At 31.1% G+C, this 15,519-nt stretch overlaps 1 protein-coding gene and 1 pseudogene across 1 annotated transcript in view; both read right to left on the minus strand.

Annotated features, from left to right (window-relative positions):
- Positions 1–15,519, minus strand: part of PXDNL (peroxidasin like) — a 495,544-nt gene that overhangs the window by 250,807 nt on the left and 229,218 nt on the right. The window contains 1 exon segment of the mRNA XM_025043730.1: positions 2,170–2,242. Coding sequence (XP_024899498.1) covers positions 2,170–2,242 — 73 coding nt within the window.
- Positions 2,692–2,810, minus strand: LOC112476192 (annotated as a pseudogene).

Genomic DNA, 15,519 nt, shown 5'->3' on the forward strand with positions numbered 1-15,519 from the left:
GAACACAATTTCATATACTTGTTGGCCATTTGTGTGTCTTTGGAGAAATATCTGTTCAAGTCCTTTGCCCTTTTTTTTAATCAGTTTGTCTCTTTTGTTTGTTATCAAATTGTAGGATATCCCTATATAATTTGGATTTATCAGATATATATCTGCAAATATTTCCTCCCATTCCATGGGTTGCCTTTTTATTTTGTTAATGGTTTTCTTTGCTGAGCATAAGGTTTTTAATTTAATGTAGCTCTAACTGTTTATTTTTTGTTTTTTGTTGCTTGTGCTTTTGGTGTCATATCCAAGAAATTACTGTCAAGAACAATGTCAAGAAGATTTCCTCTATGTTTTCTCTGAGTAATTTTATAATTTCAGGACTTAATACTGTATTATATGCTTAAAAATTTGCCAAGAAGGTAGACCTTATGTTAAGTATTCTTATCACACATCATCACCATTATTATCATCATCATCATAAAAAAAGGGTAGAAGAAAACTTTTTGAAGATGATGGATATGTTTATGCCATAGATTATCATAATTGTTTCATGGATATATAATTATCTCCAAACTCATCAAGTTGTATACATTAAATATGAAGTTTTTTCTATGTTAATCATGCCTCGATAAAGTGATTTTTAAAAAAAGAATGTCATTTGTCAAATTATCAATTGACCAAAGATTAAAAAAAAAAAATTAAGCTAACAAATCCTTCTTCAACATTCCTTCCTGACTTTCCATTCTCTACTGTTTTAGATCACAGACAATGTCTTAGAAGACTATAGGAAAATAAAAAAGTTTATTTTCATACTGATTGTGAACAATCATGTCATTAGTAGAATTGGATTACAATATTCTATTTGCAAGCCTGTGCAAACATCTATCATGTACCAAGCCTAGCTCATAAGAAATTTAATCCAAAAAAGATTATATACAATAAGAATTATTAAAAGAAAGGCAATGTAAATAAATCTTTCAAAAAACAAGTATCTTAGGCACCTCAAGCTGTATTTCAGTTTTATAGAGATACACTAAAATAAAATTGGTTTTCAGAGTTATGATTAAAATTGTTAAAAAATTTCAAGAATTAAAGAGTACATTTTTGGATATCAAAAATTCTCTTTAAATAGTGATTCACAAGAGTATCAAATCATGTTTTAAAAATACAAAGCAGAAATGACTGTTTCCATGGTTTTAAACATTAGCATTACTCAATATTAGTAAAACTAGTAATTATTATCACAATACAAATAATTTACTAATGTGAATTATGTGCATTTTAAATGGGAATAAAACCTTTTATATGCAAATTTTATAAACCATCTGTAAATATATTTGATAAAAACATCACAATGATAAGGGTTTTGCTTGTCATTATTATTAAAAAAATCTCTTCAAATATCTAATTAGCATTTGTGTTGCAGACACTAATAATTGAGAGAAATGTGTTTATTACATCGAATTGTAGTTCACAGCAGTGTAACTACATTGCATGATTTTTTCATATTGAAGAATTTATATTTCACTCTAAAATTCTGACAGTGGAATCTAAGATTTATGGGAATCAAACTTATTTTTGAAACCAGCAGTAAGGTGTCAAATGCTTAAAAATGTGATAAGGTAGAAGTCAGGAGATCTAGGTTCTAATAATAATGCCATGAGCTTTCAATTTTAGACAAGTCATTTAATCATCATTGGCTTTCACTTTACTATTTGTAAAATGAGAAGTTAGATTTCATGTTCTGAAAGTTCTCATATCAGTTAAGTGTCTATGAGTTTGTTTCATAAATTAATAATAATCACAGCTCTCAATTGCCTTCTCTAAAATGCCTATTTTGTGTCAAGCAATAAGCTAGTCTCTTTCTATGCAATATCTTAATCCTCACATCAAAAATATCTTTATTTCAGAGATTTGAACAGGGGCTCTGGGAGAGCAATTTGCCCGATGGCACACAACAAATAAATGTGGAATTCCAGCTGAGTTCTGTCTTTCTGCCCTCATACCAAATCAATCATATATTCTGATTTTTATTCAACAGATGACAGAATATTCAATCATTTAAGCTGCATGACAAAGCTGAAAATAATTGTTCAACTATCACATAATGGCATTAAAAAAAAAAAACTTCTATTTGAACCATAACCATCAACAATTCAGTAAGAAAGTTTTTTTACTTACAAGCTGTTCCAGAGATATGACTCCTTTAAATATTTGCTTATTTAGGGCATGAATTTCATCCTTGTACAGGTATCTGAAAAACACATAAAATTCTATTAAATTATTAATTGTTATAGATGCCACACATCTTAGATTATGACTATTATAAATTACAGTGCGGACATAGGAATTTTATTAATAGAGTCCCTAAAAATATATGGAAACATTAATTTCACTGAAATATGTTTGATTGTCTGAGTAAGAGAATTCCAAGGCTCTCATCACATTCTCAAAGGGATCCTTGATCCAAAATATTAAGAATCACTGCCTTAGGCTCTGAAAGTTAAAGTGATTGTAAAAAAAAAAAAAAAATCTGACTAACGAGGTCATATGCACTGGGTAGTAACTTCTATAAGAAAAAGATAAGTTTAACTGTAGCAATTTCTATTTGTTTGTTTGTTTATTATGCAAGGAGACCCTTGGTTGATCTCACAGATTGCAAGGACTTTGTCAGCTTACAATATCTTATTTTTTACTTTTTTATACCTATAGCACCTGGTCTTTCTAGGTGGTCTTCCATTCAAGTACTAACCAGGCCAGACCCTGCTTAGCTTCCGAAATCAGATGGGATTGGGCTTGTTCAGGGTGGTATGGCCATAGACTAACTGTAACAATTTTTAAAAATCCATTCTATCATACTGAATATATTGAACTGAGAGTTACATTTGCAAAACTAGCAAATATCACCATAAAGGCTCATCTGAAGGGGGCTAAAAACATATTAACCAATTCACAAGATACATTTTTGTTCTCCCGTTGCTGCTGCTGAAAATCTACAGGAAAGAATACTGTAAATGGATTTACAAATATGGTGGTATATACAATCTGACCAAAAGATTTGATGAAAACAACTTATCTAACAAATGAGCACGTTCTTTGTACTTTTTTCCTTCAACTATGGCAAAGTCATTTCATCTCTAATCTTTATGGTTTTTGTAAATGTTATTAATGTGAAATCTTGGATCTTTTTTACTTATGCCTCTGACAAACAGAATTCCTGAAACTTTCTAACCAGTTCCTTTGAAATGTTCCTTTACATAGGCTACAGCTCACAATTATTGTGAGTACATCAGAATCACCTGGTGGTTTGTTAAAAACACCAATTCCTGAGCCCACCAAAAATCCTGCTCTATCTAGTTCCGTTGGGGTGAGGTCTAGGAAACTATGTTTAACAAGTTTCCCAGGTGATTCTAATACAATCCATCTTCGAATAACTTAGAAACCATAGAAATACAATTCTATCTAACAATGAAGGGACTTCTTTTCCAAATTTTGCTTAGTGAAGCTTTGGAAGTTTCAAACTACTTTCTTTTCTCACAGATTAGAACTCCTTCAAGTTTCTCAAAGCAGTAATGACTTGAGGGGATTTATACCTAACTGGAGATTTTTTCACCAACATTATTCAATACTATGAAAAATCTTGCTTTGGCCGGAAGTCTCAAAAATATAGTTACATGTTAAGATGGCAAGAAAAAGAATGTTCTAGAATCATATTTCTTCAAATAGGTTATAAGGAGCATTGAGCTGTGGTCTTAAAAAACACTAGTGGTTCTCAAACATGGATGTATGTCAATCAGTGAAGAGGTATGTGAATCAAAAATATTTTAAGAGAATATTTTGAGCTCTCTCTTAAGTCTTATATAGTAGCCCCCCCTTATCCATGGGAAATACATTCTAAGACCCCCAATAAATGCATGAAACTGCAGATAGTACTGAAATATCTATATCTATATCCATCTATCTATCTATCTATCTATCTATCTATCATCTATCTGTCTATATATACACATATATGTAGATATATATGTGTATGTATGTATACATATATATGTATATATAAATGTTTCTTCCCATACATACATAACTTTTCTCTTAAAGAAAGCATTTACAGCTTCTCTTTGGCATATCTAAATTACCAGCATCCTACTCTTGTGTTTTGGGGCCACTATGGGTAAAATAAGAGTTAGTTGAACACAAGCACTGCAATACCAGGACAGTCAACCTGATAAACAAGTTGGCTTCCAAGTGACAAATAGCCAGGTAGCATATACAATATGAACACTCTTCTGGACAAAGGGATGATTCATGTCTCAAGTGAAAAGAGCTGGATGGCATGAGATTTCATTACACTACTCAGAACTGCGTATAATTTAAAACTTATAAATTGTTTATTTATGGAATTTTCCATTTTTATTTTTGGACTGTGGTTGATTGAGGATAACTGAAACCATGGAATGCAAAACTGTGGATAAGGGGTTTGGGGGTTACTGTACTGATACCTGAGACCCAGAAATTCTGATTTAATAATGGATCTGACACTCGAAATAGGCATTAAGATGCTTCAAAACTACACAGTGATAGTAGGCAATAAAGTTGAAAACCTCTATTCTGGGGGTATGGACTAGGTCAAAAGTATTCCAAACTGCTCAGATAGACCTCTCCAATAAGGATCTTCAGATACTAGAGGGTCAAAGAACCACATTACTTTGAGGGTATCAGACACTGAAGCATAAAGAAATTGAACCAATTTGTATAGTGATTTGCATAAAGCCTTTAATAGTTTTCTTTATTGTTGTCATATTTAAATAATGATGAATTGATTCATAAAGATTAAACTAAATTATCAATGTTTACTGAGGAGACTCAAAACTGAAAACTGAAAGCTATCCATATATGTTATATCTACAGAATTATTTTAGACTGCTATAGGATCAGTAGGAATGGGCCCATTTTCATTTATGATATTAATAATTTGTATTTTCTCTCTTTTTTTCTTGTTTTCCTTTCTAGAAGTTTATCAACATTGTTGATCTTTGCACACAATCAACATTTGGTTTTATTAGTTCTCTCTATTGTTTTCTTGTTTTCAATTTCATTGATTTCTGCTCTAGTATTTTTTCTTCTGCTTGTTTTATGTTTATATCACTCTTCTTTATTTAATTCTCTAAAGTAGAGCTGAAATTATTGACTTTAGATCTTTTTTTCTTTTCTAAGATATGTATTCAATTCTATAAATTTCCTTATAAGCCCTGCTTTCACTGTATTCCACAAATTTCAATAGTTTGGATAGTCATTTTTATTCATTTCAAAATGTTTTTAAATTATCTTGAGACTTTTTAAAATTACATTTTACTTAGAAATTTATTGCTTAAACTCTAAATATTTGGAGATATCCCAGCTATTATTTGGAATAATAATTTATTATTATAAATTAGTTTAAATTCCTTGTTTTCTGATAACATGATTTCTATTATTTTAAATTTGTTGAGGTATGTATTATGGCCTAAAATATGGTCTATCTTAGTAAATCTACCATATGAACTTGAGAAGAATGTGTATTCTGCCATTGTTGAATGGACTATTCTAATGTTAATTAGGTTCACTGATTGATTGTACTGCTGATTTCAATTATGTCCTTACTGATTTTCTGACTGCTGGATTTGCCAATTACTTAACACAGGGGTATTGAAGTCTCCAACTGTACTAGAAAATTAGTTTATTTCTCTTTTTAAGCCTGTTAGTTTTTGTCTCAAAGTATGATGCTCTGTTATTCAATTCATACACATAAAGGACTGTTATGTCTTCTTGAAAAAATCAATCTCCGTTATCATTATGTAATGACCATCTTTAGCTCTTATAGATTTATAAGAGCTTGTTCTGAAATCTGTTTTATCTGAAATTAATATAACTACTTTCTTTTTCTTTTAGTATATGTAACATGGTACATCTCTCCATCACTTTACTTTTAATTTAAATGTGTTTTATTTAATGTGGCTTTCCTATAGACAATTATAGTTGAGTCTTTTTTTTATCCATTCAAACAATGTCTTTATTCTAATTGCTTTTTTTAGACCATTCACATAAGATTATTGATATATTTGGATTAATATCTGCCATACATGTAACTATTTCTATGCATTGACATGATATATCAAGTAATAGGAACTGAAGTAGATAGTTGTTCAGTACCAAAGGATGACTTCTATAATATGTGCAACGCATTCTCATATAATTTAGTAAAAATATATTATGCATAAAAACATATAAAGCAAATGTTAAATAATTAATTAATTTAATTAATTTTTATTAGATAGAGGGTATACAGGTATTTGACAACCTTTCTGTTGCTTATACTTTTCGAAATAAAATTTTGAGAGAAAATAAAAAAGATTTGAATGCTTATGACATAAAATTAAACACACATTTTAGTTCTTTCAAAGGTTTCATGATGCACAGAAATACACACATTTTTAAGAAAACATGACAATTGTATGTGCCTCTATGAAGGCAAATAAAGTTTGTCTTTACTTAAAAGTAAAATAGCTTATCATTAATTATTAACTCTTCAAGGAAGGACTAGGAGTTATTTCAAGATGGGGAATGCTATCTAAAAGTAAGTTTAACTTTAAACTACTGAATACATTATGAGATTATTTTTATCATATACATCAATCATAACTTTTTCAAACCATTAAACTATCTTAACCATTTTAAAAAGATTATTCTATTTAAGTAAAATATTCTAGTCCAAAATCTAAATAATTCCTCCAGTAAAACTGAAACTAATTTAAATCTATAAACCCATATTTTTTTCCAGTAATAAATCAGAGAAACATCATCAAAAACCTCTCCAAATAGCCTGGCTAGAGACAGATGCACTAAAAAAAAAATAATAATAATAATTTTAGCACAGAAAATATTATGTTTAGATGTTATACTAAAAATACACAATTTTTTACATATGGTTTTGCTGCGCAGCATCCATATGCCTCCTTCTAGCAACAGCACTGAAAAGCAACCTCCCAATTTCTTAGTTAAGTTGTTTACACCCAGCTCTAGAGGAATAAGTCAGTGACATTCTATACTTCTGGCCACAATGACTGGCTCAGGGAAGGACATAAGCCAGTAAAACACAAGAAGACATTGCTAGCCTTCTCATATATCAAAGAACTTTGTCTTCTCCATGAGTTAACAAAAGAAACCCACTCTTTTCACTGCACAGAGTGGCATGAAGGATCTAGCATAGAAATTTTGCACACTCAAGCGGGGAAATGTGGAGCTTCCAGGATCCATCAGGTAGAGCTTCAGAATGAACTAAACCTAAGAGACGGCCAGCTGGAAAGATGTGAAGAAACTAAACTCAGTGCAACCCTTTGAGCCATTAGATCAAAGCAGGCCTGATGCCAGCATTACATAATATTTGTGCCTATAAGAGCACTTTCATTGCTTGTTTATTTTGGTCTATTGTAACTAAGAGAATATATATGATATTATTATGTTTTTTTTAAAAAGATACCAAAAAAGAAAAAAAGAAAGGAAAAGAACAAGAAAAATCTCAATTTTCTCCTTCTCTTATTGCCTCCTCATCCTTCTTGTTTCTTAATTCCTCACAATAATGTCTTCAGCAATATGAAAACCCACCAACCCTAAAGCTTTATAATTTTTAAAAACTGCCACCAGAGAAGCCATTTCCGGTCCCTTTCTTCACTATTCAAATATGTTTTTCTACTATCAATAGTATTTACAAATACTACAATATCACGTTTTGCTCATTAACTAATTCTAACATTAAAATTAGAATTCATGAAAGTCAAATTGTAGACTTATTTTATAACTAAAACAAATGATACATATGCAAAAGTCTTAAAAAGGCAAATTTCACACTGAAGACATTTCTATTCTTATTATATCTGGGGACAAACTGAAGTTTCTCCTGTACTCTAAAACTGTGTTCTGCATTTTTTCGGAGTATAATTTCCATTATTTTCCAAAGATCCTAAATAGTAATTAAAATGACAATTAAAAATTCTATCATTACTTATCTCTGTACTTTAAAAACATGCCAGATAATTTAAATTACTGAAAGTAAAATTCTATTTATTAACATGTATTAAATATTTCAGAAATATTTTCACTTGAGATTCAAGTCTTGTGTTTCAATAACAAATATATTTGAGTTCTACAATAATCAGAGCCAAGGGTTTGAATCATCATTTTTGATCAACATTTATTCATTTTGGAAATCGAGTGAAATAATATTGCCAGAGATAAACTCCAAGAATATAGTCATCAGCTCACAACTTCAGAATTTCCAAAAAATATTTTAGAAAACAGTTATGCATGCAAAATTAATACATTAATAAAACTTAAGTTAATATGATTCTAAATATTTACTTATCATTCAAACTAAGTATACTGCTGAAATGTCATTTCCAGAGATATTGTTTCCTACTGTAAAAATAAGACTTAAACCAAAACGATGTTTAAAATCTTAGAATATTATCTATTCATAATCTATGAGATTCATTTTTATGGACTTTTTTGGGAGTTTGAGTTACTGAACATGTTTTTAGAGCATTTTCAACAAATAATCTAATCTTTGTTTAAGTATTTCAAGGTTGTCAATGGAAAGAGTATTGGGCTCAAAATTAGAAGGCAGAAATGTGATCCTGGCCTCAGTGGTGGAACTCTCAGAAAATTAAACTTATAAAAACATATTTTCCTTATTTATGTATTAGGCTATTACATCAAATAATAAGTCTATTGTGAGGATTCACTGGAAGATTTGTAAAAAATTCTGTAAGACACTATCTAAATGTAAAATATTTAACATTAATATCAGTAAGTGTTTTGCAAATGAATAATGATCAAAAATGTGTTGAAAAATGAATGAATATATAAATTAATGAAAGTAATAATCAATAAATTATTGCATTAAAAAAATTTGCAATTCTGTTTCTATTATATAACCAAAAAATTGAAAACAGACAGATACATTTATAGCCATATTTATAGTCGTATTATTCACAATAGCCAAAAGATGGAAACAACCCAATTCCCATTAACAGATGAATAGATACCAAATAGTGGTATATCCATTCAGTGGAATACTATTGAGCCTTAGAAAGGTATTGGGATTCTGTTACCTGTTATAACCTTGATGAAACTTGAAAACATCATATTAAGTGAAATATGGCTGATAAAAAAGGACAAATAATGAATCGTTCCACTTATACGAGGTTATTAAAATAAGCCAATACATAGCAACATAAAATAGAAGAGGTTACCAGGGGCTGAGGGGAGAGAGAAATGGGAATTTATTATTTATTGGGTACAGATTTTCTGTTTGGAATGATTAAAAAGTTCTAGAAATAATTAATAGTGATGGTTCCACAACATTGTAAATATACATAATGCCACTGAATTGTACACTTAAAAATTATTAAAGTGGTAAAAACAAAGAAATGTTATTACATATTGAGAGTTGTGGTTATTGGCTATTTCTTATTTTTTCTTTTTTTATTAGTTTCAAGTATACAGTACATTGATTAGCCATTTATATAGTTTATGAAATGATACCCCAATTATTCTATCTTCCCTCTGGCTTTACACATAGCCATTACCTTACTGCTGTCTGCATTCCTTATGCTGTGCTCCCCATCCCCATGACCCTCTATCAACTACTAATTTGTACTTCTTTAAACTTCACCCATTCTCCCAGCTCCACAACTCCTTTCCTCTCTGAGAAAACAGCATACTGAAAAAGGCACTCAAAGTCTTTGTAAAGATTTCTGTTGCTGGAAAGGTGAAGTAAAAATTATTTTTTATAATAGTTTTGCTAAGCACAATTCAAATTCCTGAACATTACTCATAAGAAAAACAAGAAGATTCTAAAAGATAGAGAGAAAGCAAATTTCCAAAGAACTTCAGGACCCAAGGAATAGTATAGTAATCAGTTTCTGGATTTTCTTTTTGCTGGAGACAAATTAAAAAAAAAAAAAAAATGGAAAACCTCAACCAAAATATAGAAAATATAAAAGAGACCCAAATAAAATATTTATAACTTAAAAATACATATGTAACTGAAATTTTAAAATACTCAGTGAATGAGTTGATAGTAAAATGGAAGAGAAAGAAGAAAGTAGCAGTAAACTTGGAAAGAGAACAATAGAATTTATCCAATCTGAACAACAGATTTAAGAAAAAGATGAACAGAGTCAGGGAATTGTGGGACTATAATAAGATATCTAACTACTCTCTCTTTTAACACATTTTGGCCTGTTATTGGGCCTTAATAGAGACTAAATGCTTAAACTTGGGCCACTAAGCTGCCCATCATTAGCTGGGTGTTATCCAACCCAGAAAGTCATGAAGTTGGATGTAAACAGCAACACTTTATTCTCAAATGAAAGCTGTACGTACATGATCAGGCCCAAGCAAGCCATAAAGGCACAAGTAGATTACATAAATAAGTCGCCCAAATGCTCAGGGCTCCCACTTCTGCTACACTGACTTCTCTCTTCCAGCCTGCACATATGACCTCGTGGGAAGTTTTCTAAGATCAGGTTGCCAGAGAAAACAAAGACTCAAACCTAGACTACAGATGGTTCGGCACGATATGCAGACACTACCCAAAAATGTAAAGCTGCCACACTATAGCCCTTCCTGGGACATCCTGAAGAACAGTGATGAAAGGGAATTCTCCCAGTAAAAAACTAGTAGTGCACATGGTTGTTCACTATGCTTGGAAGGAAATACATCCAGAAGTGCTAAGATATACCAGTGCATGAATTGTAGCCAATAATTTGGCCAGATGGCCAGGATTTTAGAAGTAACATGATTGAAAAATTGGTGATGAAGAAATTTTGAAGAAGAGATATGTGGATAGACCTTTCTGAATGGCAAAAAGCATAAAAATGTTTATGTTCCATGTGAATATTTACCAAGATATGACCTCAACAGAGGAAGATTTCAATAATCAGATAGGACGACTCATTCTATGAATACGAGTCAGTTTCTTTTCATACTCATCTCTGTCATTGCACAATAGGTTCATGAAAAAATTGTCTGTGGTGGCAGGGATGGAAGTTAAGCATGGTCTCAGCAACATGGACTTCCACTCACCAAGGATGACCAGGCTATAACCACCACTGAAGTCCCAATCTGCCAGCAACAGAGACCAACAGTAAGCACCTAATATGACACCATTTCCTGAAGTGATCAGCCAGCTACCTAGTGGCAGATTGATTACATTATACCACTTCCATCATGGAAGGAGCAGCATTTTGTTTTTAGTGGAATAGACACTCTGGTTAGGGACTTGCTTTCAATTCATGCAATATTTCTGCCAAAACTATCAACTGTAAACTTATAGAATGCTTTAACTACCATCATGGCATTTTACATAGCATTGCATCTGATCTAATACCTCACTTTACATCTAAAGAAGTGTGTCAATGGGTACATGCATTTGGAATGGACTCTTCCTACTATGTTACCATACTGGAGCAGCTGGCTTGATAAAATGGTAATTGAAGATTCAATTACAGTGCCAGCTAAATGGGAGTACCTTGCAGGGATAAAACAAAATTCTCCAGAAAGCTATATATGTTCTGAATCATTGTCCACTATATGTGCAATTTCTTTAATAGCCAGTATTCACAGGTCAAAGAATCAAGGTGTAGTAATGAAAGTGGTACCACTTATCATTATCTCTAGTGACCTACTAGCAAAAATTTTGCTTCCTATCAACATGACTCTAGACTCTGCTGACCTGGAGGATTTAGTTTCAGAGGGAAAAATGCTTCCACTATAGGTCAAAACAATGATTCCACTGAACTGAAAGTTAAAACTGCCAAACAGTCACTTTGATCTCATGTCTCTGAATCAACAGGCGAAGAAGAGAATTATGGTGTTGGCTTCAGCGATTGATCTTGGCTACTAATGAGAAATTAGGACTGCTTTTTCACAATGGAGATAAAGAGGAGTATGTCTGAAATACAGAAAGTCCATTAAGGTATCTCTTAATATTATCATACCCTATGATTAAGGTCAACAGAAAACTACAACAATCTCACCCAGGCAGAAAAACTAATGGCTCTTAAGGAATGAAAATTTGGGTCACCCTTCCAGGTAAATAACTACAATCAGCTGAGCTGCTTGCTTAAGGCAAAAGGAATCACAGAATGGGTAGTAGAAGAAAGTAGTTATGAATACCAGCTACAACCATGTGAAAAGTTACAGAAATGTGGGCTGTAAATGGCATAAGTATTTCCTCTTTATTTAGCTGTAAATACTTGTGTGTATGCATATGTTTTTTTTTCTCTTATTCTTTTATCATGTAATGTAAGATGTGTTTATTTCCTATCAGAATATTTAAGTATTAATTTTACAACATACTATTTAAGTTACAGGACATCAAGGAAAAAAGTTAACATCACTCAAAGAATTTACCTCTTCTCAGAAAGGAGTTAGTATATTTTTGGTTCTACTTAAGATAATTGTGTCACATTAGGCAGAATTATGACCTTGCTATTGTCTTTATTTGGAGATTAACTATGGTTTAAGTAGATGTGTATGGGTGCCAAGTTACCAAGGAATAGATTTGTATTGATTAATTTTATGTGTCAACTGGACTTAGAGTCCCAGATTAAATATTATTTCTGGGTATGTGTGTGAAGATATTTCCAGATGGATTCTGTAAAGTAGATAATTTTCTCATTGTGGGTGGGCATCATCCAATCCTTTGAGGGTCTGAATAGAACAAAAGATTGAGAAAAAAGAAATCCGCCTCTTTATTTTTTCTGCCTCACTACTAGAGCTGAGACATTTCATTTCATCTTCTCTTGCCATGAACTGGGATTTACACTATCAGCTCCATGGTTCTCAGGCCTTTGGACTTAGACTGAATATCATTATGGGCTTTCCTGGGATCCATTATGGGACTTCTTCGCCTGCATAATCATGGGAGCCAATTTCTCATAATAAATTTGTATGTGATGCATGTGCGTACGTTTTCTTTTGGTTCTGTTTCTTTGAAGAACACTGACTAATACCACTTTCCCCCTAAGACTAGGAACAAGGCAGGGACACCTACTCCGACCACTCTTATTAAACATAGTGCTAGAAGATCTAGCCAGTAAAAAAAGACAAGAAAAATACATATAAATTAAAATGAATGAAAATCTTCATGTTTTCAGATGCCATGATTATATAGTAAAAGAAAGAAGAAAATCCCCCAAATCAAAAAACAGTTTTCTTAGAATTAAAAAGTAAAATTCGCTTATCACAGGATACATGAGAATACAAAGATCGATTGTATTAATTAATCTAGCAATGACTATGTAAACAAAAAAAAATTTTAAATTAGAAATACAACATCCTTTACAATTACTCAAAAAAAGAAAAAAAAATACTTTGGTGTAAACAAAAACTATACAGGATGTTTATGCAAAAAAATTAAAAATGCGATAAAAAAAAATCAGATCCAAATAAATGGAGAGACATACCATGTTCATGAATTTAAAATCTCAAAGAGTAAATATGCTATTTATCCCAAACTGATATAAAGATTTAAAACAATTTTATCAAAACTAAGCATTGTTCTTATAGATATAGGTAATATTGTTTTATATTTTAAATAGAAAGGCAAAGAAATTAGAATAACCAAAACAATTTGAAAAGATTATGTGACAAAGGTGTAGAGATATAGATCATGGAGTAAAATAGAGAATCAGAAATAGACCCACAAAATATGGCCAATTTTTTTTTGACAAAGATGCAAAAGCAATTCAGTAGAGGAAAGAGAATTTAACAAACAGTGCTGAAGTAATTAGACATATACATAGACAAAAAACTAAACCGTGGCTTAACTATTACCTTATACAAAAATTAACACTAAAATGATCATAGACATAAATGTAAATTTTAAAACTGCAATACTTTTAGGAAAAAATCAGCAGAAAATATTTGGGATTTGTGGCTAGGCAAAGAAATCTTAGATGTGACACTAAAAGCACAATCCATAAAAAGATAATTTGATAAATTGGACTTCAACCAAAAAAAATTTTTCTCTTCAAAAGACCTTTTAAGAGAGTGAAAAACAGTCTATTGCCATGCCAGCCTGAATGTGCCTGATCTTGTCTGATATCAGAAGCTAAGCAAAGTCAGGTCCGGTTAGTACTTGGATGGGTGACCACCTAGGAATACCAGGTGCTGTAAGCATTTAAAATAAATAAATGAATAATAAATAAGAAAATGAAAATATTTGGAAACCATATATATGGCAAAGGATTATTCTCTGCAACATATAAAGAACACTTAAAACAACAGTAAAAATACACATATGTAATGTAATTAGAAAGTGGACAAAATACACAAATACATTTAAAAGAAGAGGACATGTAGATGGCAAATTCGAATATAAAAGATTTTTAACATAATTTACCATTAAGGAAACATAAATTACAACCACAATGAGATATTAGTATACACCTATCTAAATGTCTAAAATAAAAAATAGTGAGTGAAAAATGTTAACAAATATGTAGAGGAACAGGATCACTCATACATTGTTGGTGAGAATATAAAATAGTTACTCTGAAAATTAATTCAAAAATTTATTTAAAAACTAAGTATACAATTTCTATATAATCCAGTAAGGGTTATTTATTCCAGAGAATGAAAACTTATACTCACTCAAAAATATGTATGCAATTTTTTATTCTTAATAACCAAAATCTAGAAACAATCCAAATGCTCTTTAAATGCGTGGAATGATTAAAAACTGGAATATCCATACCATGGAATGTTACTCAGCACTAAAAAGGAATAAATTATTGGTATTATACAACAACCTAGATGAAGCTACAGATATTTTTGCTGAGGAAAAAAAAAGGCAATCTCAAAAGATTATATATTGCACTAATCTATAATGTAATATTATTAAATAATAAAATTAGAGAAATAGAGAATAGATTAGTAGTTTCCAGGGTTTAAGAAGGGGTGGAACAGAGAGAAATGTGTGTGTGCTATACAAGGGCAACATGAGGGATCTCTTAGGTGATAAAAATATTCTGTATCTTGACTGTATCAATGCCAATATCCTAATCATAATATTGTACTACAGTTTTGTTATATTTGTCACTGGAGGAAACTAGGTAAAGAGTAGATGGCATCACTCTGGTACCATTTCTTAAAAATCTGTGTGAATCTATAATTATCTCAAAATAAAAGTTTTAACTTAAAAAATTTTTGTTGAATATCAAGACATGGAAACAACTTATAATCTCTCCCATGGATGATTTGGATAAAGAAGATGTGGTACATACATATGATTGACTACTACTTAGCCATAATAAAAGATAAAAAACTACTATCTGCCATATCATGGATGGATCTTGAGAGTACTATGCTAAATAAAATTAGATGGGAAAAAAACACAGTACCATATAATTTTATTCTTTCGTGGAATATAAAACAAAAAGCAACAAATGAACAAACAAAGCAAACAAACAAAGCAAGCAAACAAAC

The sequence above is a fragment of the Pteropus alecto genome, unplaced genomic scaffold, assembly GCF_000325575.1.
Source record: "Pteropus alecto unplaced genomic scaffold, ASM32557v1 scaffold62, whole genome shotgun sequence".
NCBI classification, from domain to species: Eukaryota; Metazoa; Chordata; class Mammalia; order Chiroptera; family Pteropodidae; genus Pteropus; species Pteropus alecto.